The following is a 26,078-nucleotide window of genomic DNA, read 5'->3' as shown; positions in this document are numbered from 1 at the left end:
GTGCTATAATGCAAAAATGAGCACGTTATTTATCAGCTGTTTAGAATTTCGGTCAAACCTCACCTTAGTCGCTACGTACAGTTCTGGGCATTGCACTTTAGGAAGGATACATCAGCCACAGCAGCAGCAGGAATTCTGAAATAAAAATAGAAAATGCTGGAGACACTCAGTAGATCAGACAATAATATCCATGGGGAGAGAATCAGAGTTAAAGTTTCAAGTTGATAACCTTTCAGTGAACTGGAAAATGTTGCAGATGTAATAGATATTCAGCAAGCGCAGACACAAGGAGAAATGGGAACGAACAAAACAGTTTCCCTTTGTTTGTCCTTTCAGCATTAAGAGAGTATATCTCATTTTTCATTTTCACTTTTATAACAAAATATGACACCATATATAAATTCACAGTTTTTAATCAAACCTTGATTAAAATTATAAGCCGTATCATAAACGAGTTAGACTTCTGAAGTCCTACTGCATTTAAATAGCTGAGATGAGATATATCTGAATTTTAACAAAGTCTGGACTGTTTTGTTTGCCAAGTGCAGGTTAGAAGCAAAAGTAGCATCTCTGATTTGGTAATACAGTAGTCCCGCCCGTACCAGCAGGGTATACATTCCAGGACTTAGCACAGAAGCCCAAAACCACAGATAGGAGCAAACCCATTAATTTAAATGGAAAATATACCTTCCCAGCAGCCTCCTCGTTCCTGGGTCCAGGGCATTCCTTATAATGTGTTCCAGCCACAGTAAGTCGCGGGTAACTGAAACCGCAGAAAACAATTCCACGGATAGAGGGGTCTCCCTGTATTTTACTCAAAGCTAGCACTAATATTGTTATGGCTGAATTGCAAAACTTATACTTATCTCAGCAAAGGGGCTTTGAGTTCAAACTTTTATTGTAGATAAATGGAATGGTAAGTGATAATTTAATGTGTTATTGAATACAAATTTGTCTCTATCAGAAATTACCCACCTTAGAGATTTAAAAGTATTGAATAGATTTTATGAATCATATGATTTTCATAATAAAATAAGTTTGATGATGATACCAAAATAGGTGGTGTAGTGGACAGTGAAGATTTTCTGAGAGTACAATGGAATCTTGATCAGATGGGCCAATGGGCTGAAGAGTGACAGATGGAATTTAATTTAGATAAATGTGAGATGTTGCATTTTGGCAAGACGAACAAAGGCAGGAATTATATAGTTAATGATAGGACCTTGGGGAGTGCTGCTGAACTAAGACCTAGGGGTGTGGATGCATAGTTCCTGGAAAGTGGAATCACAAGTGGACAGGATGGTGAAGAAGACATTTGGTATGCTTGCCTTCATTGGTCAGAGCATTGAGTATAGGAGTTAGGATGTCATGTTGCGGCTGTACAGGACATTGGAGAAGCCACACTTAAAATATTGCATAAAATGCTGGTTGCCTTTCTATAGAAGGGATGTTAAGCTAGAGTCGATGCAGAAAAAATTTACAGGGATGTTGCTGGGACTAGAGTGTTGATTTATAAGGAGAGGCTGAATAGGTTCTAACTTTTTTCTCTGGAGCATCAGAGACTCTGGATGACTTTATAGAGGTTTAAAACCTCTGTAAACCTAGGGATTTAGTTAGCTCAGTTGGCTGAATGGTTGGTTTGTGATGCAGAGTAATGTCGAACAACAGGGCTTCAATTCCAGCACTGGCTAAGGTTACCACATAAGATTGTCCTTCTGAACCTCTCCCCTCACCTGAGGGATGATGACCCTGAAAATAAGCAAATTCATCTTTAGTGCAGCATGGTGACTCAGTGGTTAGTACTGCTGCCTCACAGTGGTAGGGACCCAGGTTCGATTCCAGCCTTGAGTGACTATCTGGGGAGTGGTGGAGTTTGCACGTTTGTCCCATGTCTATGTGGGTTTCCTCCGGGTGCTCTGGTTTCCTCTCATAGTCCAAAGATGTGCAGCTAGGGTGGACTGGCCATGCTAAAATGCTTATAGTGTTCAGGGATGTGCAGACTAGGTGGGTTAGCCACGGGAAATATGGAATTGCAGGGGATGGGGATGGGTTTGGATGGGATGTTCTTCAGGGGATTGCTGTGGATTCGATGGATTGATGTCTGTTTCCAAACTCGAGGAATTTTGTGATTCTATGATAAAAATCATAACTGGCATGGATAGGGTGAATAACCAAGGTTTTGTTTCTAGAGTGGGGAAGTCTAAAACTAGAGGCTATAGGTTTAATATGAGAGGAGAAGTTTTAAAAGAGACCTGAAGGGTAACTTCCTCATGCAGCGGGTTATGTGTGTATCGAGCGAGCTGCCAAAGCAAGTGGTGGAGGCAAGTACAATTACAACATTTAAACGACACCTGGATGGGTATATGAATACAAAGAGCTTAGAGGGATATGGACCAAATTCTGGCAAATGGGTCTAAGTCAGATCGGGATATCTAGTTGGCGTGGACAAGTTGGACCGAAGGGTCTGTTTCCATGCTGTATGACTTTATGACTCAATGTCGGAGATGCAGGTACTTTAGATTGTTAGTTTTTTTTGTCATTGCATTATGGTTCTGCCTATGGTGACTGCTGGGTGACCAGCTATGGAACTGGAGTATGAGATGAATGAGGGGCATGAGTTGGCAGCATATTATGAATGACTATAGGAATGGGGTACAGGTAGTTCTGGAATAACATGTTTTATTGACATGATTTGGTTATAACATCGCTGAAGAATTAGGGAACGATATTTTGGAGAAGGCTTACCTCCATTGGCAATAGCGCGATTCCAGCGGGGATCAATTTGTGTGCTTCATTCTACATGTGCACCGATGTGTGAGTTAAAATCTCTGCACCGTTCTGCGCATGCAACATCAGTGCCGGTCTTTGTAGTGTTCTGCACATATGCCAGTGTCCACACCGAAATCTCTATTCCATTCTGTGCATGTGCGATACCTGCGCTGAAGTCTCTGTGCATGCACCGATGTCTGTTGCCGACAGAGCAGCTTTCTTACATTTATTAAATGTACTGCATTAAATTTACTTTCATTTTGTTAATACGCATGATTTCAACCTTCATTCAGGCTGTGCTAAACTTAGCATTTGACTTTTGGATGATTTTTGAGTGGCCATGTGTAATATTTTTAGCTGTCTGCTCCAACCCCAATTCTTCCCATAGGCCCCATTATTTCTATTAAGCGATTTTCTATTCAGCGAGATTTCACTGAATACAGCATTATTGGAGAACTACCTATATGAGGTTAAAGAGACAAACAACTTATAGAGTCATAGTGCATACAGCATGGAAATAGATCCTTTGGCCCAACCAGTCCACTCCGACCACGTTCCCAAACTAAACTAGTCTCACTTGACCCATATCCCACCAAATATTTCTTATTCACGTACTTATCTAAATGTCTTTTAAACATTGTAACTGTACCTGCATCCATCACTTTCTCTGGAAGTTCATCCCACACATGAATCATTCTCTATAAAAAAAATTGCCCCCACGTCTTTTTTAAATCTTCCTCCTTTCACCTTAAAAATATGCCCCAGTCTTAAAAAACCCCATCCTTGAGAAAAATACTCCTGACATTCAGCTTATCTACAACCCTCATTATTTTATAAACCTCTGTAAAGTCACCTCTCATTCTCCTATTCTCCAGTAGAAGAAGTCCTTGCCTATCCAACTTCTAAACCAACTGGGACAAGGTCTCAGAGAACCAAGGCAGTCCTTTAAATCAGCCCAATTTGGCACTTGTCCACCTTGAGACTATCTGCACCCAGCCTGTCTGAGCTCTAACCCCCAGTCCCCCTTGACAGAAATCATACATTTCAGAGTACCTTACACTGAGGCAGATTTGGTGAATCAGGAAATTTGCCTCACCTGCCTATCATAGTAGCTAAAATCCAACTTCCTAAACCTCAGTTTTCAAACATCTCAGCATTTACTCAGCCTTGATAAGCAATTCTGATTTGCTTCACATATTAAATAATGTTTGTGTATTTTTCTCATAAGATCCTCTGAAAGTCTAACTATGTGTCTGGGATTATATTTGGAATTCCTCTATCAAAATAAATACTGGAGATGTGAAAACGTCTGAGTAATTAGAGTTGGGAATTTGGGCATTTCAAAGTGTTGTGTTTGAATTATTACACAAATTGTAAATTAGAATTGGGATTTCAAAAACATGATACTTAAGGCACGGACTGGATTAGTCAACATCAACCCAATACAACTTCACTACCATTAGTTAGGAATTTGTTTGATTATCAATCTAGTTTTTTCTAAGCTGTTTGATGTATGCTTTCTAAGGGAGCTTATCAAATTTTAATTAAGCTTTGAAAAAATACCTACTAAAGTTCACTCCAGTTGATCACTGTTATCCCAGAAGTATGCAAAAATGTCCAAATGCTCATTAGTTGAATACAGCTGCCATATCTAATTAAACGTTCATTTCACTCATATGTTTGTTTTCTAGCATGTACTTTGACATGTAACCCCATCTGATTCAGTATTTTTTTTTTCCAGTTGCTTTTTATGTCCTCTGTTTGCTGTTTTATCTATTGGCAAGAAAATCCAATCATTGACCCAAAAGTGATTAATATTGAATCTGAAGTGTATACTGAGTGGTGACATATAGTTCTTGCAATGAAATACAAGTAACTCTCACATTGGTGCCTGCAGTGGCACAATACAATGTAACGTTTTTATTTAAAAAGAAAGGCCAAAATAGAAAAATAAAGAAGGAAATGGACCAATGCCTTCCTAATTATTTTTTCTCCTTCTGCCTGATCCGCCTCTGTGCTCATTCCACAGTTTCCTGCTATGGCTCCTATCAAATCTGCACGTCCCACCTGTGGAACAAAAACCCAAAGACAGAATTCCTACAGTGTAGAAGTAGGTCGGTCAGCCCACACTGACTCTCCGAAAGAGCATCCCACCCAGACCCACCTCCTCCAACCCAATCACCCTGCATTTCCCTTGGCCAGGCCTCCTAACCAGATATTCTTGGACACTATGGGCAATTTAGCATAGCTAATCCAACTAACCTGTACATCTTTGGACTGTGAGAAGAAACCAGAGCACCCAGTGGAAACCCATGCAGACATGGGGAGAATGTGTAAACTCCACACAGTCACCCAAGGTTGGAATTAAACCCACAATCCTGGTGCTGTGAGGCAGCAGTGCTAACCACTGAACCACTGTGCCACCCATCTAGACTGGCTGGAAATTGTCTTTGATTTTATAGTCCCAGCCTGAGAATAAAACCTGAGACTCAAAATTTTCTTTTTTAGTAGAAAGCAATTAATCTTTGGAATGTGGATGTCATTGGCTAGCTAATCATTGCCTTTGAGAAGCTAGTTGTGAGCTGCCATCTTAAACTGATGCAGTCCATAGAGCATAGATACACCCACATACTGTTAGGAAGGGGTCCAGGATTTTGACTTAATGACAGCAAGGGAATGGTGATGTAGTTCCAAGTCAGAATGGTGTGTGACTTAGAGGTGAACTTGCAGATGATAGTATTCCCATGCATCTTCTGCCTTTGTCTTTCTAGGTTGTAGATGTCATGGTCTTGAAAGGTGATGTCAGAAAACACGTATTTAGAAAATGGTGCACACACCTTCACTGATCATTGGTCGTGAAGATGGTGCATGTTCAATGTGCTGGAGGCTGTGCTGCAGGCTGATTTGTCCCAGATGATGTTAAGTTTCTTGAGTGTTGTTGGAGGGGCACTCATCCAGGCAAGTGTAGCAATTCCATCATACCCCAATTGTTCTTGTAGATGGTGGACAGGATTTAGGCAGTCAGGAGATGAATTATTCACTTCAGAATTCCCAGACATTGAACAATGTGGGCATTGATGAGGAAGTTAGGAAAATTATGTGAGATTAGCAGTGAGGAGCTTCTCAATGTTGAGAGCAAATACTCCCATTTTTCAACTAATTGTTGAATGGCAAGATAAGACTCTTATTAACGAGCAGTGAGAGGCTTATTTGTGTGCATTAGCATGCATTAACATTATTAGTTAATCTTGCCTCAATTATCCCTGCAAAATTAATTTCTGAGCAAGTCAGCTAGAGGAACTGTTGTAACCTCTGAAAAATTGCTATATTTTAAAGACTTTCACTTTTGCCTAATTAACAACTTGACTGAGAAACATTAAGCTTGCACCAAAAGAGTGAGTGAAATTGCATTTTTCTTTACTATTAACATTTTTAATTTCTATTTTCTCATCCATCTGTGTTTAAATTTTTTATGTGTTAGTGAAGGTAAGTTGTGTAAGTGAGACATTTTGTTTAACATCTGGGTCAGGTGTTGTGAAATAAAGTAATCTTCATTTTCTTTAATATTCATTTGTCCTTTTGTTATTAAAATTGACTTGATCTCTCTTAACTAAGGAAATATAGACCAACATGAAGTAACTTATTTGATCTCTGGCAAATAGAAGGAAAAGTTTAAAAAAAAGTTACCTGTGACAACACAATTTATTTCTGAATTTACAGATGAAATCAAATTGGGAAAGTGATGATCAATACTGAGGGAGACTATAACTAATTATCAGGAAGGGCCATTAATAATGTTGCAGAATGGACAAATAAGTAGCAAATGAAATTCAATGCAGATAAATGTGAAATAATATATTTTGGTGGGGAGTATAGGGAAGTCACATTATTTGGGAGGTGCAAGTCTATGTGGGACAGAGGAACAAAGGGCTCTTGAATTACGAATACACCATTCACTGGAAAGTTTGCCATTTGTTTGTGTGACTAATACAAAAATCACAGCAAATCATGTACAAAGTTTTTTTTCTCCCAGAAGACTGGAATTGCAAAGTAGAGAAGTCATGTTAAATCTGTACTGAACCTTGGTTAAAGAACTTTAGAGGACTGTGTGCAGTTCTGATTACCATATTGTAAAAAGAAGAAAAGGTAAAGTTGTCATAGTCCTACTAGACTATCGGGCTGCTGTCTCATTTGTGAGAGACAACTGGAGGTGATTTGATCTGAGGGTCACCACACCTCAGGAGAGGGGAGAGGCTGAGAAGGAGAGTCCTTCAGGGTAACCTCAGCCACTGTAGGAATTGAACCCAACTGTTGGCATTATTCTGCATTGCAAACCAGACATCCAGTTAATAAAGCTAACCAAAGTCCTTTTAAAAGGGATATGAGGCACTGGTGGGGCTGGATGCATAGGAATGCATTGAGAGCGAGGGTCATTTTTTTGAGAGAAAATAAAATTCCCTAGTGGTGACTTAATGAAGGTCTTAAACATTATGAAAAGGTTTGATTAAGTGGATCCCCTCTTGCGAGGAAAAGCATAATGAGAGTCTATCAGGATAAGATAATCACATGGAAGTCCAGTGGAATGTTTAGAAGAAATTTCTTCACCCAAATAATGGTGAGAATGTGCAACTCAGCAATATTGGGAGTGGTTGAAGAACATAATGTAGAAGCACTTAGTGGAAAATTGGACAGGTATGTCAAGAAAAAGGGAATGGATGGTTATGATGACCAATTTAGATGAGGAAAGGTGGGAGAGAATTGAGTGAGGAATAAACACCAGAGTGTACTGAATGGATTAAATGGCTTGTTTTTTGTGTTGTGTTGTGATTTTATATACATGAAAAATCATTTTTGGAAGTTGGATTTTAAGGTAGAGGTAGAAGGAATTTGTCAGTTCTGTGAATTTTTTTTTAAGAAGCATCAGACAGTTTAGCTGAGGCCAACAGAATTAAGAGGTTCATGCTATTGGATTCTGAAATGAATCATAATGTTGTCTTTTCTATTCAAGAAAAAGAAACTGGACAGTTACAGTTAAGAGTTGTAAAGCTGTGACAGGAGTGATATTTCTTTGGAATTAAGTCTCCCTGTTAGATGGTATGATAAAGGTTGAAACTTTGTTTTGATGTTTTTGTTAATAGTTCTCTAAACTTTATTGTGAACATGTTACTTGGCTTGTTTTTCTTTCTGAAATTAATTTATGTTTCTGTTGTTTAAGAACATCTGCAGCCTTATGAATATGGGTTAGTGACTGACCAAAATGTTAATCATCTGCAAAAACCAAAATATGGTCGCTCAAACAGATTTCATTTTAGGATCTGCCTTGTCCGTTGTTAACATTACATGGGATCATAATATCCAGTACAATCCTGTGCATGTAAGATCTTTGTTACTGTTGTATACTGAGCAGTCAGATGACAATGACACTCCTTGACTTTAGTATGTATGATGAACAATGAAGATGGAGCACAAGTAATTCACATACATTAACAAATTTCAACCTTGAATCATATTCCTAAATAATGTGATTATACTAAATACTGATTACTAAGGAAAAGCCAGAGAACTACAGAGCGGTGAGCTTGACATAAGTGTTGGGCAAGTTGTTGGAGAGAATCCTGAGGGACAGGATTTACATGCATTTCAAAACCTAGGACTGATTAGGGATAGTCAACATGGCTTTGTGTGTGGGAAATTATGTCTCACTAACTTGATTGAGTTTTTTGAAGAAGTAACAAAGAGGATTGATGAAGATAGAGCAGTGGATGTGAACTATATGGACTTCAGTAAGGCATTCGACAAGGTTCCTCATGTAGACTGGTAAGCAAAGTTAGATCACACTGAATAGAGGGTGAACTAGCTATTTGGGTATGAACTGGCTCAAAGATAGAATACAAAAAGTGATGGTGGAGGGTTGCTTTTCATATTGGGGCCCTGTGACCAGCGGTGTGCCATAAGGATCTGTGCTTTTCATCATTTATATAAATGATTTGGATGTGAACATAGGAGGTATAGTTAGTAAGTTTGCAGATGACACAAAATTGGAGGTGTAGTGGACAGGGAAGAAGGTTACCTCAGAGTAAATTGTGATCTTGACAGATGGTCCAATGGGCCGAGGAGTGGCAGACAGAGTTTAATTTAGGTAAATGTGAGGTGCTGCATTTAGGAAAGGCAAATCAGTGCAGATCCTTTAAACTTAATGGCAAGGTCCTGGGGAGTGTTGCTGAACAAACAGATCATGGGGTGCAGGTTCATAGTTCATTCAAAGTGGAATTGCAGGTAGATAGGATAGTGAAGAAGGTGTTTGGTATGCTTTCCTTTATTGATCAGTGCATTGAGTATAGAAGTTTGGAGGTCATGTTGTGGCTGTACAGGACATTGGTGAGGCCACCTTTGGAATACTGCATGCAATTCTGGTCTCCCCGCTGTCAGAAGGATGGTGTGAAACTTGAAAGGGTTCAGAAAAGATTTACAAATATTTTGCCAGGGTTGGAGGATTTGAGCTGTAATGAGAGGCTGAATAGGCTGGAACTATTTTCCCTGGAGCATCGGAGGCTGAGGGGTAACCTTACAAAGGCTTATAAAGTCTGAGGGTATAGATGGGGAAAATAGTTAAGGTCTTTTCCCCTGTGTGGGGGAGTCCAAAATTGCATGGCATAGGTTTCAGGTGAGAGGCAAAAGAGTTAAAAGGGATCTAAGAAGCAATTTTTCCATGCAGTGGCTGTTATAATTACAGCATTTAAAAGGCATCTAGATGGGTGTATGAATAGGCAGGGTTTGTGGGGCAAGTGCTGGAAAATGGGACTAGATTAATTTAGGATATCTGGTCAGCATGGATGAGTTGGACTGAAGGTTCTGTTTCTGTGCTGTATATCTCTAATGGCAATTTCCCATTCTCCCAAGCAACAGCTAAAATTAAATGATGACAATGCTGGATATAAAAGTAAGATTTGTTGTCCAGCAACTCCAGTTCCTCGATCTCTATATTGGACATCAATCAAACATCTCGGGACACATTCCATGGGCAGTAACTGTATGCTACTGCCTTCTATGGATGTTGGCATCTGACACATATCAACCTCACCAACCCACATGGCTCATCTCTAATCTACTTGCAACACTGTTCTGCACTTTAATGCTGCATCTTGAATGGCACCAGCACCATTCATTGGAATGCCACTGCCAGGACAATCTGCCTTCAGGGATAGGACCCACCGGAGGTCCACAAAGAAGAACAGCAGGCTGGGAGACTGCCACATACCACCTAATGACCACCATGCTAGCCAGAGAGACTGCCATGCCGGGCCAAGATTGCACCATGTCAGGATAAAGGTCTGCCATGCCATGTTGGATGGCCACCAAGCTGACCAAAAGACTGCTATGCCAGACCAGGAGGCTGCCTCACCATGTCAGGTGGCCACCACACCAAGCAGTGAGGCCAGCTCACCGGATCGGCACTGAGTCTTAGGCCAAGCATCGGAGGCTGCTAATTCTTGGCGGGGGAAAGAAAGAAGAGAGGAGAAAAGACACAAAAGAGAAGAGAAAAAGAAGAATAGGAAACGGCCTGAGCGGACAAGCTCCAACTGAAGGTCCGACTCCGCCACCATTTTTGATAAAATCAGTAAAGTTAGAGATTAACCCTCTGCAAAAGGCTTTCAAGAGAAGAAAAACACAAGAAAAAAAGAAAAAAAAGTTAAAAAAAACAAAGAAAGCAGGTGGGAGCAGACAAGCCCCGGCTAAGAAGCCCACATACAGCCTTGCAACTCTTCTTGTTAGAAAGCTGCTGAATTGTCATCTGACCAAGGCAACCTTCTTCACTGTCCCCTACACCCCTTTGTCTTGCCTTGGCTTTTAGAGCAGAGACAAAGCCAGGCAGCTTGTCATAGTTGTCAGCAGTCATCAGTCCAGGGGCAAGACACAGAATCATAGAGCTGTACAGCATGGATTTAGACCTTTCATTCCATGTCAATCAGATTTCCTAAATAAATCTAGTCCCACTTGCCAGCATTTAGCTCATATTCCTCTTAACCCCACTTGTTCATGTACCCATCCAAATGCCTTCTAAATGCTGTGATTGTACCAGCCTCCACCACTTACTTCCTGTCGTAGCTCAGTGCATACGTGCACCATCCTCTGTGTGAAAAGGTTGCCCGTAAGGTCCCTTTTAAATGTTTCCCCTCTCATCTTAAACCTATGCCCTCTAGCGTCATAGCACCATGTTATGCCAATTTTACACCTGCATCTATTGTCAGTAGCCTATGTGGCAAATTCACTTCATATGCTTAAACCATGGTCAATCAAAGTCTCAGGGGAGCCCATTTCAGTCGTCAAGTCAGTTTAACCAAGAGTCCTAGCTTTGTCAATGTAAAGCAACATCTGTAATCAGTCCACGGGGCTTGGACATGACCAGTCAGCTATTTGGGGTGGCCAGGGTCAGAGAGTCCATTTCAGATCAGTTCAGGGTGTTGGCCATGGTCATTCCTGCAAGCCCAGTGCAAACAGTCTGGGAAATAGTGGTAAGTCAGTTGGAGAGCCACACACAATTTGTCAGAGGTCAGGTCAACCATTAATCAGAACTGTCTGTCAAAGTCATTTAGGAGAATAAGCTCTGGTCAGTCCTGGGGATCAGCTCATGTAAAGTCAAGAATGTTTCTCAAAGGGCACTGCCGTGGTATGGAGGCTAGGAAAACTAATTCTGTGGGTTGGAGGCAACCGGCTGGGATGCAGGGGATAATAATTCTGAAGTGGAGCGACTCATGTATAGAAGGGAGGCAATAGTACAGTAGAGGTCATGGGCTGCTGCAGAAGGGAAGTATTGTTGATGACCACCATTGCCATGGCCTTGACAGGAACATTGCAACATAATGGTTAGCGTGACCAAACTGTAGGGTCAGGGCTCAGAGGGTAATGTTGAGAGCTGAAGACACAAATCAAAGTGGTGTTTGGGCATGTTTGGAGGCTCAGTATTGATGAGTGTGACAGGAATTGCAAGGAAAAAAGGAACATAGATTTGGGCACGGCCTTTGATTAACAGGTTTAGCCTGTGACTCAGTTCTGGAGTATCTTGCAATGTGTTCCATAATCATGTGATTTGTAAATGGGAAATAGCTGTGACCCAGAGTCTGAAGAGTCAGTGATTTTTGTTTTGTCCCAACATATAAGCCCTAATTGTGAGCAACATGAGATGTCTCTGACCCTGGTTGAGGAGCATAGCATGGATGGGAGTCTAAAATACCTCTGCTAACACATCTATGGAAGATGTAGACTGGAACATGTGGTTTTATTTCATTGAAGAGCTCAGCTACCTGACAATTTTCCCCCCTGCTTGGTGTGAATGATCCCAATACCTTTCCCATTACCTGTAAGAAAAATATAAGGAGGCCCAGACAGCTGTTTAAAGTATCATTGATCAGACAGTGGAAAGAGAAGTAACTAATTGAGAGAGACCAGAAGAATCCACTGAGTGCCTCAGTCAGTGGTCATGCAAACTGATGGTCTCCTCATGCACCATTGGTTCTAAGTGTACAGGGAATCTGTATCCATATCAAATAAGAGCTGAGATGCATGAAAATCATGAGTTAAATCAGCTTTCCCGTGGAGTGCAGGTAGCTGATCTGAAAATGATCCCGATTCGTGTTTCCCGTCTCAGCAGTAAAAGCCAAGCCTTCATGTTTTTTTCAAAACTCTTAATATCAAGCAGAAGTTTTTCTTTATTGTATGAAACTGTTTGTGTGAGTTTGAGTAATTTTTTTTGCCAGCAGCATTTCAATATTTGTTGTAAAGATCAAATTAATTATTAACTTGCACTGGGCATCAGATTTCAGAGCCATGGCCTGAACTTTGTAATCTTCTGCAGGATTGCATCAAAAACATGTCAAATTATTTACTTCTCTTGGCCTGTTATGACCTTGAATTAATTTACTGCCAAATTTTCCCAATTGGAAAGCCACAATGGCAACCATGCGCTGGCCTCGTGTAAATTTTGCAGTTTACTCTGGTGATGTTTGATCCTGATTTGGACACTCAAATCAGCATTTCATTATCTTCCAGCAGAAACTCTATGCATGTAGAGGAATAGTTCTCTGAGGGTTGTAGGGCTGAATTTCACTATTAACCAATTTAAAACAAAACAGTATCATATTTTGTTTTCATTTTTCAAAATACCTCCATTTTCCTAACGTACTTTTAATCAATGACTAATAATTTATAATTCGTATTCGAGAATGTGGTGCTGGAAAAGCACAGCAAGTCAGGCAGCATCTGAGGAGCAGGAGAATCAACATTTCAGGCATAAGCACTAGATCAAAGGGCTTATGCCCAAAACATCCTGCTTTTCCAGCACCAAACTCTCGACTATGATCTCCAGCATCTGCAGTCCTCACTTTCTTCTAATTTATAATTTGTGCCTATTGTGGATGGAAGGAACTGACAATGATGAATACTCTGCAGATAGTTCTGATTTCTTCATAAAGCTGTTTTTTATAGGGAGAGGTAAGATGATTTTGGACTGACTTTCTTCTGGGGTGTCAGGCCAGAAACTGCTCCCGATCCCCCAGATGCACTGCACTTAAATCACCACACTAATCTCTACAGTGGCAAGTTTCTGAGGCATCCAATCTACAGTCACTGAGGAAAATGCTCCCACCATTAAAGTAACCCTGCATTGCAGCTTGTGAGTCTTGGTCTGTAGAAAATTTCCAGTCTAGAAAATTCCTTTCGATGCCTGCCACATAGAGTTTGAGATGGATGGAAGTTCTAAGTGCCCAGGACTCATTACAAGTTGTCAGCTATTGTCACAGCATTTCTAAGTTTAGTCAGAATTCCTGACCCTATCACATTTGTATTGCACATCATATTCATCAATTGGCTTGATATTTTCAAGCTTTTAATCTCTATTAATAGATCTCATTATCATTAGTACTCACTTTTAAGAATTGACCAAAAATTCAGCAAATTAATGTAACAAGTGCACCTTGTTTATTTAGATGTCTTATATTTTAGTGATGATATTTTACTTGCTAAAAAAAGTTGTTAAAATTCACACAACACCGGGCTATAGCTACCTGATGAAAGAGTAGTGCTTCGAAAGTTTGTACTTCCAAATAAACCTATTGGACTATAATCTGGTGTAGTGTGACTTTTAACTTTGTCCATCCCAGCTCAATACCGGCACCTCCACATCATAAAAAAATGTAGTGGACACCAATGTAGACTTTTATGCTACTCTTATAGTTTCTTAGAATAGCCTACTGTGCCAGATGATTGCAAAATGTAATAGTTGCTCTCACAGGTTCAACAGCAGGTTTTTTCATGCCTCGTCTAAAAGATTTTATCATTTCCTTCTGGTGATTCTTGGATCATTTCCTGAAAAATCTTTTATAATTATTCTGACACTGTGATATCTGCTCAGCAATTGATCTTGACATAAGTTTCTTGCGTCAAGTTGCACCATCTCTAAGATCACTATATCCAATTTCATAATAATGCCCAATCTCACCCATCTTAACTTCTCTTCAAATGAAACCCTGATCCATGCCTTTATCACTGTTAGACTCAGCTAATTTAAAATCTTCCTTGCTGGTCCCCCTCATTCTACCTTCTGTAAATGTGAAGTAATCAAAAGTTCTAATTCCCCTGGGGTGATCCCTATCACCTCAGTATATACTGACTTCCATTGGCTCCTGGTCAAACAATATCTTGCTTCTAAAATTCTTAACCTTGCGTTCAAATCCTGCCATAGCCTCATCCTTCTGTATCTCTGTAATTTCCTCCAATGCCACAATTTCTGAGATATTAATTCAAAAACGAAACAGTGAGAGTGCAAAGCCAACATGTTCCCACAAAGATCAGGGTTGGGACCAACCAGCGCAGAGAAATCTGGAGGTCAAGGAATGTACAGGATTCGATAAGGGAAAAAAAGGGAAGGGTATGGTAGATACCTATGGCCAAAAAACAGCAGACGTTTTAGAGGTATATAGGGAGTGCAGAAGGATACTTAGAAAAAAGGTAAAGGAGCAAAGATGGGTGTGATTAAAAAAAAGATGATTCAGGTAAAGGAAAATTTAAAGGTCCTTTGTAAATATATTAGAGGCAAGAGGATAATCAAGGAAAAGAGCAGGGTCCATTAGAGACCAACATGGTAATCTGTATGTGAGGGTCTGGGAGACATCAGTAAGGCTTGAATGAGTACTTTGCATCTTTATTCACTATAGAGTAGGAAAGTATAGATATGTAAATCAGCATTGAGGTCTGTGAGAAAGTTGAGCAAATTCCCATTGATAGGGAGGGAGATAGTAGTAGTTTTAGCAAGCTTAAAATTGGATAAGCCTCGATACACTTTTGAGCTATGTTCCAGACTGTTATGGGAGGAAGGGAAGAAGGTTGCAACATTTACTTTCAAATCCTGAATGGTCGCAGAACTGGAAGACTGCTAATGTTGTACAGTTATTCAAGAAGAGTGGTAGGGATAAATTGAGGAACTAAAAGCCACTGAGCCAATCTTCACTTGGAGAGACAAGGATTAATCAAGGATAATAGGCATGGTTTTGTCAGGGGAGATCATATCTGACAGGTTTCATGAAAGTTTTGGGCGGCACGGTGGCACAGTGGTTAGCACTGCTGCCTCACAGCGCCAGAGACCCGGGTTCAATACCCGCCTCAGGCGACTGACTGTGTGGAGTTTGCACGTTCTCCCCGTGTCTGCGTGGGTTTCCTCCGGGTGCTCCGGTTTCCTCCCACAGTCCAAAGATGTGCAGGTCAGGTGAATTGGCCATGCTAAATTGCCCGTAGTGTTAGGTAAGGGGTAAATGTAGGGATATGGGTGGGTTGCGCTTCGGCGGGGCGGTGTGGACTTGTTGGGCCAAAGGGCCTGTTTCCACACTGTAAGTAATCTAATCTAATCTAATCTTTTCAAGGATGTGACTAGATGTGTAGATGAAGGTTGTGCAGTTGATGCAGTCTGCATGGACCTCAGAAAAGCTTTTGACAAGGTGTTATGTGAAAGATTGGTCTAAGACCCAGGGGATTCGGGCAATTTGACAAATTGAATCCAAAGTTGGCTTAATGGAAAGTGGCATGGAATGTTGTTCAAAGGTTGTTAATGTGTCTAATGGCATACTGCAGTGTTGGGTTCCTTGTTGTTTGTAGTGTACATTAATGATTTCAACATGAATGTTAGAGGTTTGATCAGTAAGTTCACAGATGACAGAAAAATGTAGTGGTGTGGTAAATAGCAAGAAGAAAGCTTTGGGAGTTTATAGGACAATATAGAGGGGCTGGTCAGGTGGGCAGAACAATGGCAAATGGAATTTTCTCCTGATAAGTGTGAGGTGATGAATTTAGGTAAAAGGTAAAAATACATGATAAATGGTAGGGCCCTAGGAAGTATTGAAAACAGAGGGACAACAGTGTATATGTCTATAGATCCTTGAAGGCAACAAAGTAGGTGGATAGTATGGTTAAGAGGTATATGGAATACTTGTCTTTATTCATTGAGGTGTCGAATACAAAAGCCAGGTAGTCATAATGGAATTAAACAAGATGTGGTGAGGTCAAAGTTGGAGTTCTATGTGCAGTCCTAGTCACTACACAGTAGGAAGGATGCGATTATACTGGAGATGATGTAGAAGAGACTCATGCACATGCTATCTGGACTGGATTTTTTTCTAAAAGAAAGAGACTAGATAGGTTGATGTTGTTTTCCTTGGAGCTAAGAAGGCTGAGGAGTGTCCTGAATGAGATATACATAATTATTCCTTAATCAATTTGTTCAGATATATTATGACACGACATGCAAGGAGGACTTGAACACAGGTCTTCTAGCTCAGAGGAAGGGTCATTACCACTATGCGAGAAGAGCTCTAAGATAAGGTGGATGGGACTGAATGTTTAGTCTACTTGGTCTCACCGATCTACCTATCGATGACATTTGTTGGAGGTAGACCACCATTGAGCTCTTCTGGAAATGTCCTGTCATCACATTGAGGACATCTTCCATAACATAGTGTGGCAGTTTAACAATGTTGCATGGAACAAATTCAGATCAGATCCAGCAACTTGAAATTAGGGAATCATGAGGAATTGTGAGCTATAGGAAGCAACGGAATTATATTCAACCCACCATCTGTAATATCTTGGCCTTGCATATCACTTAACCTTCCATTACCATCAAGCCTGGTGAACAATCTTGGTTAAACTCCTTGAGCTTTATCATTCACTAAAACAAGAGCAATTAGAGGCTGGAAATTCTGTGGTGAGTAACTCACCTCAGTGAAGAGTCAAAAAGCCTGTTCAACATCCAGGAAGCATAAATATGAATGACAAAGCTCTGACAACACACAGAACATTTGACAAATGGACACCTCACCTTCATTCCCTTCCAACTGAGCACACATTGGCAGTGGTATACACATTCCACATGGTGCATTGAAGCAACTCATCAAGTCTATTTTGACAACACTTGCCAAATTCATAGACTTCCACCTTGAAAGGCAAAGTCAGGAAGCACATGAAAACACCATCACCATCACCTCCAAGCTACACAGCTTCCTGACTTGGAATTATACTCCCATTTTTTCACTGTCTCATCGCAAAGTCCTGTATTGTAATTGTGTTTGAGAGGGTTGAAGGAGATTTACATGGGTATTACTATACGGTAATAATCATTGAGTTATCGGATAGACAAGGGTTGCTTAATTTGGAACAGAGGCAGCTGAGGGGAGATCTAATTGAATTGTGTAAACATTATGAAGAATCTGGCTAGAATGGATAGGCAGGCCCACTCCTCTTGGGTTGAGGGTTCCTTAACCAGCTAACATAGATTTACAGTAAGGCAGGTAGATGATTTAGATTCAAGTCAAGGGAGCAGTTTTGAATTGAAAGGGTGGTGGGGATCTGGACCTCTCTGCCTAAGACACTAGTAGACACACAAGCCCTCATAATGTTATTTTCAAAACATGGATATGGATATGCACTTGAATTATTGGTCAGAGCATGGAGTATAGGAGTTGGGAGGTCATGTTGCGGCTTTATAGGTCATTGGTTAGGCAACTTTTGGAATATTGCGTGCAATTCTGCTCTCCCTCCTGTAGGAAGGATGTTGTGAAACTTGAAAGGTTTTATAAAAGATTTACAAGGATGTTGCCAGAGTTGGAGAGTTTAAGCTATAAGGAGAGACTGAATAGGCTGAGGCTGTTTTCTCTGGAGCGTCGAAAGCTGAGAGGTGACCTTATAGAGGTTTATAAAACCATGAGGGGCATGAATAGGATAAATAGACAAGGTATTTTCCCTGGGTTGGGGGAGTCCAGAACTAGAGGGCATAGGTTTAGGATGAGAGGGGAAAGATTTAAAAGGGACCTAAGAACCAACTTTTTCACGCAGAGTGTGGTGCGTGTTTGGAATGAGCTGCCAGAGGAAATGGTGGAGGCTGGTACAACTACAACATTTAAAAGGCATCTAGATGGGCATATGAATAAGAAGAATTCAGAGGGATATGGGCCAAATGATGGCAGATTAATTTATGATATCTGGCCAGTATGGATGAGTTGGACTGAAGGGTCTGTTCCCGTGCTGTACATCTGTATGACTTTATGATTCTATGACATTCAAGGCCTTTAATTGAGGTCTGGACTGTAGGATCAGACTGAATAGCTCCTTGTTGGCTAGCATGATCTCATTGGGTCAAATGCCATCCTTCAATATTGTAACTTTTTATGATTCTGTGATTCTATGAATGTAGCATATGATAAGTGATATTTAAAAAACACATTTAGCACTTAGTTCTTTTCCTTATTTAATAATTTGTTTTCCTATTTTTAAATTTAGATAAATATGTTTTATTCAAGGAAAAGAATTCCAGCATTCTATGCCTCATCAGTTTGACAATATTGGGTTGCTGGACAAAGTTTGCTTTTTTGTTAATTGTGTGTTTCTTGGAATCCCTCTGTTTAGTTTTGCAGAACATTGTAATTACAGATGAAGGAAAATGTATATGTTTTGCAAGTAGAAAAGGAAATCAAGCTTTACCCACATTTCAGCCTTTTTTGTAAACTGATGTTTTACTTTTGGTTCAGCTTATGGGAAGAATTACTTAGGCTAAACATTTGCAATTTATCACAAGCAGCTTTGGGTCACTTCTCGCCATTAATAATACTTGTCAGCTACAGGTGCCACGCTTTGCACTGGCCACAGCTTTCTTGCACCCAAGTACTGAAGGAGCCTGAGAGACAGGTGGAGGTGCATATGTGTGTGTCGATTGCTCTGTTCATGTCAGACCACATCATTATAATGCTTTATGACATCAATCTGCGCATGCTTGAAGTGGAACTCTTCATTCTCTCTGCAAGTTTGATTACCGTGCTTGGAAGGCCGGTCGCTGTGTTGCACATTCTCCACTGCTACTCAATCCTTCTTCTTTTCAAAGTCCTTTGAGTCACAGTACCTATGTCCAGCTGGATAGAGCTTGGAGAGGACTGCATTCTTCAGTGTGGCCTTTCCACTATTTACTCTTCCACTATTTCCACTGTATTAGCCCAATGTTCTGTCTATATGGTCCCACTAAAGTGCATAGAAACAAACCCTTTAGCCCACCATGTGTATGCCGACCAACAAATACCAAACTACACTCATCCCACTTACCTGCACTTTGTCCATAGCCTACTGTGTACCCTGACATTTTAAGTTCCATATTTCTACTACCCCCGTGTGAAAAATGTTTTTCTCAGATCTCCTCTAAACCACTTCATCTTCACCTGAAACGTGTGTCCTCTGATCTTAGATATACCTGCCAGGGAGAAAAATTCACATGATCTACCCTGTCTATTCCTCTCATCATTTTGTATACCTCAATCAGATCTTCCAATAGCCTCCTCTGCTCCAAGGAAAACCAACCCAACCCATCCAATCTCTCCTTATAACTAGACTTTTCATCCCAAGCAACATCCTAGTGAATCTTCTCTGCACCCTTTCTAGTGCAATCATATCCTTCTAAAAGTGTGGTGACCAGAACTGCAAAATTCTACCTGTGGCCTAGCCAATGCTTTATAAAGTTGCAACAAGATTTCCTTATTCCTATATTCTCCACCCCCACTAATAAGGCAAGCATCCTGTATGTCTTTTTGCCACCCTCTCTACATCTGCCGACACCTTCAAGGATCTATGGACTTGTATGCCAAAGTCCCTTTGGTGCCTAAGTACTAACTAGGAACTTACCACTCATTGGGCATACCATTCCATTACTAGACCTTCCACCTCACACTTATCAGGATTAAATTTCATCTGCCATTGCTCTGCCCAATTTACCAATGGACCTTTATCCCTGCTAAAATATCTAATGCCTCCTCCTTATTAATTTTAACATATTCTAACCATCCCAACTGAAATCCCAAGGTACAGTGTCTTCTCTTCTGTGAGTATAGATGATAAGTATTTGTCTAATACCTCATCCGGCCCCACACTCAGATTGAGCTTTTAGGCCCCACTCTTTCTCTGGTAATCCTCTTACTCTTAATGTATTTATAAAATGCTTTGAGGTTTTTCTTAATCCTAGACACCAAAGCTATTTCATGCCCCCTTTTTTTCTTCATAATTTCTTTTTTAAGCAATCCTCTATACTCAATACACTTTGAAGGACCTTCCCTGTTTTTATACGCTGTACTTGACATATACTTCTTTATTTTTCTTTATCAACTCTCGATGTGTCGTGACATCCAGGATTCTCTGAACTTGTTGCCCTTGCCCTTCACCCTTAGAGGAATTCAGAGTCCTGAATTCTCACTGTACTACTTTTAAAACACTCTCACTTTCTAAATGTGATGTGGCAATGCATCTTCAGAAGAAGTTAGCCTTTCTGAAGAGTTATCAGAGCAACCTCCACTAAGTTGAAATTATACATGTGGAGACTCTGTTAGAGATGAAAGATTGGCATTGAGGTAACAGTGGTGCAATTTACTGTAAGGAAAATGATCATATTGAAATCACTTTCAAAGCCAAATCATATTATCTAGGTCATTCATAATTAATTGGGTCACCAGATACTTTGGGCTCCACATTTGTCAACTCTAATTCCCAGGTAAGCTGAAACCCCACCCATTGCGAGTATTGCCACTTCTACATTTCTATGTTGGGAATTGTGTGGATGGCTTCCACCAGCTCTCTACCTCTCATTTAAGGCAATAGGCTCATGAAACCATAAGTGGTTTCTTCCTTATACTGCTGGAAAAGATTCCTGGCTGGATTTAATGGCGCACATGTTGGTGGAGCCGTCATCAGATGTAAGAGTGCCTGTGTGGGATTTCCGATGTTAGGAAGTCTTCCCAAATATACTTAGGAACCGATGGGTGATGATGAATCTCCTAAATCCTGATTAATTTGTCTGCAGTCATGCTGCACATACTCCAGATCCACAGCAATGTGGTTGACTCTTGACTGTCCTCTGGGCAGTTACAGTGGGCAGTAAATATTGACCTGAACCATGATGCCCTCATCCTGTGAATGAATAAAAAAATGTGGGGTGGGGATGGTGAAGGTGGGATATGGCTACTTTTTTTCATTGATAGGTACTAAGTGCCCAGTCGAGGGACATTACATTCATTTCATAGGAATAGTTGGGCAAGAGATTACTGGAATAGCCAAGTCTGATGGTAACAAAAACATAATTGACATGTTGATGTCAACAATCATGACAGCAGTCAGTAGTGTAACATTGTTGAGTAGTTTAGCTTAAGGCGTCGTTGCAAAATTGAACCTAATTCTTTGACAGTGTTCTGCATTTCTGACATGATGATAGTGAAAACACTTTGTATGTATTATAATGGCTGTAAAATGCCCTAAGATTTCTTGAGGTCCTAATTAGTTACTGTATATATGTAAATTCTTCCTCTTCCTTCATAATTTCCTATTACTAACAGAGCTGACAAATGTGTGAGTAGATGAATAATTGGGACATTAAGAATAAGGTAGTTTATGCACAATGTGTATTAAGGTTCTCTTTTGAAATAATGTAGTGCATATATAAGTATTATTTATGTATAAATAAATAATTATTATATTACTTTGCATCTCTTTTACTTGCTTGGGCAGAAGATGTTTAGAATGTCTTATGTAGTTTTGGACAAAGGGTTAAAAAAATAAAAAAAATTCTAAATATTGGAGTCATTCCCTGATTACTGGGTTAGCAGCACTAGGTCAGAGAACATTCATTGCAGAAAGTATAACTCCTCTGCACATTAGATCAAGGAGGGAAAAGTTCCTGAAGTTACCGTTCCTAATTGCTTTCCTGCAAACCTAACTGGTAAGCACAGACTGAATTTTCCAGTGCCATGGGGTCAGGAATCAATGTTTCGTGATCTAATAATTGCAATCCTGGAGCAACCCCAGCCTCTTACATCTCCAAGGACAGTCTATGATTTTCAAAATTATGACTTGGGGGTTATGGTGGGGGAAATCAGAGAATCTGCTCACTTCCAATTAACGGCCCGTTAGCCTCATTAGAAGCCTTAATATTGAGTTAATGAGTTTGGTATCAGTATCTCTAACAGAGATTTCAAGGAACTGGAGCAGCCTAGTGTCTGTTAGAACACAGCTAACAGGTCCTTTTGGAGAGATTTTTGTTCATAATTATAATTATTGGACAGTTGGTGTTTTGCGCTGGTATGTATGCATTATCCTAGACTAGCCCTTTCTCTTTCTGTCTTGTACATTTATGCTACTGACTTCTAGAAAAGTTGCATGTATCAATAAGTCCCAATATGGTTGGGTGGAGCCAATGCAACTTTAACATTAATTCTTTCTTAAAAATTAACTTGTATAACAATTGTGTCTTTTCTTGCCCTGTTTAGTGATCCAGTGTTGATATTTCCTTGTGTGGATCGACATGTCATATGCTTGGATTGTTTCCATCTATATTGCGTGACACGGCTGAATGACCGGCAATTTATCCATGACCCAGAACTTGGATATTCCCTCCCCTGTGTGGGTAAGTGCTATTACTGTACAGACGTTTTGCCATATGAGAGTATTATATTGACTAAAATGACAAAAAAATGAAAGCAGATTTCTCCCCAACTCTATTTTAAAACCTTTATTACTCTACAATTAAATAAAAAAGCGCAGTTTAATAATTTGACTGCAAATATTAACATGAGAGAGAAGAGAGAATTTATATTCTAAAAAGAATATGATGGAGTTATTCATCAGTCAAGCAAGATTAAAATTGTTCTATCTTGAGAAATATTTATGTTTATGTGCATGCCTTTCTTTTTACATTACAACCACCACTCCAACCCACAATTTCTTGCTTGTAGAATTCAATTCTTAAGCACCACTGTTTCCAGTTCTATCCTAAATAAATGATAGATAATTCAGAGGTGTATCAGTTTAGAACCTGCTCACACACAGTATTGAACAACTCACATAGCTAGGAATGTGCTCCTCTGAGAAAGAATGAGAAGGCAAACTTGTTACCAAATCGTTGAGATGAATAATATAGATGCATTTGATGAAAGCTACACAAACGGCAAGGGAGGAAGGAGTAGAACGTTATGTTGATAGGGTGAAATTAAGTAAATAGAGCTTCAAGAGCCTTTTGTGGAATATAGACACAGTACTGCAGCAAAATAGCATGTTTCTGTGTTTTACATTTGTTGCATGCTAGCCACATTTATATACTTTCTATGTTTGCTGCTGTATTAATTTTTAACATTTCTATTTAATTTTACTTAATTGTTATAAGGTGAGAGAAGATGGTTAGAATAGCTAATCAAAGTCAAACTATCAGAGTTTGATTTATTTATATGCTTGATTTATTTCAAACTTTTTTGCTTCAGCATTAATTCTTTTTACATCCTGGTTAAAAAATAAGCACTTGAGGACAGCTATTCTGGAGGCACTGTTCCTTCACTTCATGTCTAATAGAGATGATAGATTAAATCTTCTTCTGGCCTCTGGGATAGCCCCTGCATACTTTTGCTGCTTAGAAACTGTACACATGACCAACATGTCACTTCACACACCATTTTTGTATTTTTACGTGCATGTCTGGTTCACAGATCAATTTCAAGCTATATTAAATTGCCTGAAGAGTATGGAAGCACTTAAAACTTAGTCAATCATTGATAACAGCTACAGCTATCTACTGGCTCTCTGAAAAGAAAAGTACAGGAGATGCTCATTTCAATTTCAAAGAAGAGTGCCCCATCAATCAATGTACAGATGGTTAAATGTTTTTCAAGTTCAGATAACCTCTCAAGTGTCAAAAACAGTTTACTTAATCAACCAGACCTATTTAAATTGAGGTAGAAAATATGATTGCGTAGTTGACAGGACATGTGTTTTCTTCACTGGAAAAGCACTGTCATGCGTGTGAACAAATACACAAGGCTGTTCGATACCAGTAAGGACAAATCTCTTTATGTTGCTGCATTAAAAACATACCTACTTTGTAACACCACACCTAATCATGATATTTGAAGCTGTGAAAATACTTTATACTTATTCGCAAGGTTTGTGAAGGTTTGTAGCTCAGGTTGAGGTTTAGGGTGTAGGTTTGCTCGCTGAGCTGTAAGTTTGATATCCTGACGTTTCATTACCTGGCTAGGTAACATCATCAATGGCGAACTCCAAGTGAAGCGAAGCTGTTGTCTCCTGCTTTCTATTTATATCTTTCTCCTGGATGGGGTTCCTGGGGTTTGTGGTGATGTCATTTCCTGTTTGTTTTCTGAGGGGTTGATAGATGGCATCTAGATCTATGTGCTTGTTTATGGCGTTGTGGTTGGAGTGCCAGGCCTCGAGGAATTCTCTGGCATGTCTTTGCTTAGCCTGCCCCAGGATAGATGTGTTGTCCCAATCGAAATGGTGGTTTTTTTCATCCGTGTGTAGGACTATGAGGGAGAAGGGGTTGTGTCTTTTTTGTGGCTAGATGGTGTTCATGTATCCTGGTGACTAACGTTCTTCCTGTTTGTCCTACGTAGTGTTTGTGGACAAACAGGAAGAAAGTTAGTCACCAGCATACACGAACACCAGCTAGCCACAAAAAAACATGACCCCCTCTCCCTCATAGCCCTACACACGGATGAAAAAAATCACCATTTCGACTGGGACAACACATCTATCCTGGGACAGGCTAAGCAAAGACATGCCAGAGAATTCCTAGAGGCCTGGCACGCCAACCACAATGCCATAAACAAGCATATAGATCTAGATGCCATCTATTAACCCCTCAGAAAACAAACAGGAAATGACATCACCACAAAGCCCAGGAACCCCATCCAGGAGAAAGATATAAATAGAAAGCAGGAGACAACAGCTTCGCTTCACTTGGAGGTCGCCACTGATGATGTTACCTAGCCAGGTAATGAAACGCCTGGATATCAAACCTACAGCTCAGCGAGCAAACCTACACCCTAAACCTTATACTTATCTTTCATTAGACTCTAGACTCCACGGTTGGGTTTCCATTTTCTTCACATACTCTCAAAACTGGCAAGATTTTCATGGGCTTCCAAAATCCAACACCGTCAGACAAAAATAATGTGGGGAAGGAAATTCCTTTTCATTCCCTGGTAATCTGACCTTAGGAGAAGTTGGTATGTATTTTATACACTAGACATTCCTAACTCATAAGAAGGCCAGAAAATCTTCAGTAATTGAGAATGTGAAAGAAAATTAGATTTCCTGCAAAAATAACTGTGTGGCTATTTGTAGACACAAGTGTACCTTCCTGTCCAAACAAAATTTCAGCCCCACATCACAGTTTAATAACTAGAACAAAATTTCAAGTACAGTGAAGAACATGTTCACAGTACAAACACTCTCAGTTCTGGTTTCCAATTGCAGAAAAAATTTAGAGGATCTATAGAAGTTGTAGAAGGATGATAGCAGTAGGCATTGCCTGTCACAGAACACCCTGTGTGCAAGGCACTGAGCCAGTACAAGAGAAGCCACAGGAGAACAATTTGAATTCCTAAAACTCCACTAAATCTAAGTGGGTTCAGAGATATTTGGCTTTGCCTGATTCATAAATGAACCCAATTCCTGCTGCCAGCAAGTGGAATTCCTGCATTGTGTCCTTCCCATCTCCAATTTAATTGGGGACAGCTTTCTTAATGTCAAAAATTCAATTGATGTACTCCCAACTGATTCTCTTGCCACCCTCCAACTCCACTCCAGTCGTTCCATCATGCCTGTTTCAGCTCATGGTTCCACTGATTGACAAGTCCAAAACTGGAGACTATAAATATGAGATAGTCACTAATAAATTTAGTATTGAATTCAGAAGAAATGTCTTCACATAGAAATCAATTAGAATGTGAAACTTT

General features: G+C 40.0%; 1 protein-coding gene across 3 annotated transcripts in view; it reads left to right on the top strand.

Moving 5' to 3' along the window:
- prkn (parkin RBR E3 ubiquitin protein ligase) overlaps nucleotides 1-26,078 on the top strand; it is a 1,109,690-nt gene that overhangs the window by 718,915 nt on the left and 364,697 nt on the right. For all 3 annotated transcript variants that reach the window (XM_043696308.1, XM_043696306.1, XM_043696307.1), the window contains one exon: nucleotides 22,602-22,738. In XM_043696308.1, coding sequence (XP_043552243.1) covers nucleotides 22,602-22,738 — 137 coding nt within the window. The remainder of the gene's footprint in view (nucleotides 1-22,601; nucleotides 22,739-26,078) is intronic.

This window comes from Chiloscyllium plagiosum, chromosome 9 (genome assembly GCF_004010195.1).
Source record: "Chiloscyllium plagiosum isolate BGI_BamShark_2017 chromosome 9, ASM401019v2, whole genome shotgun sequence".
Lineage (NCBI taxonomy): Eukaryota > Metazoa > Chordata > Chondrichthyes > Orectolobiformes > Hemiscylliidae > Chiloscyllium > Chiloscyllium plagiosum.
The sequence above is the reverse complement of the archived record's forward strand: the minus strand, read 5'-3'. Positions and strand labels throughout refer to the sequence as shown.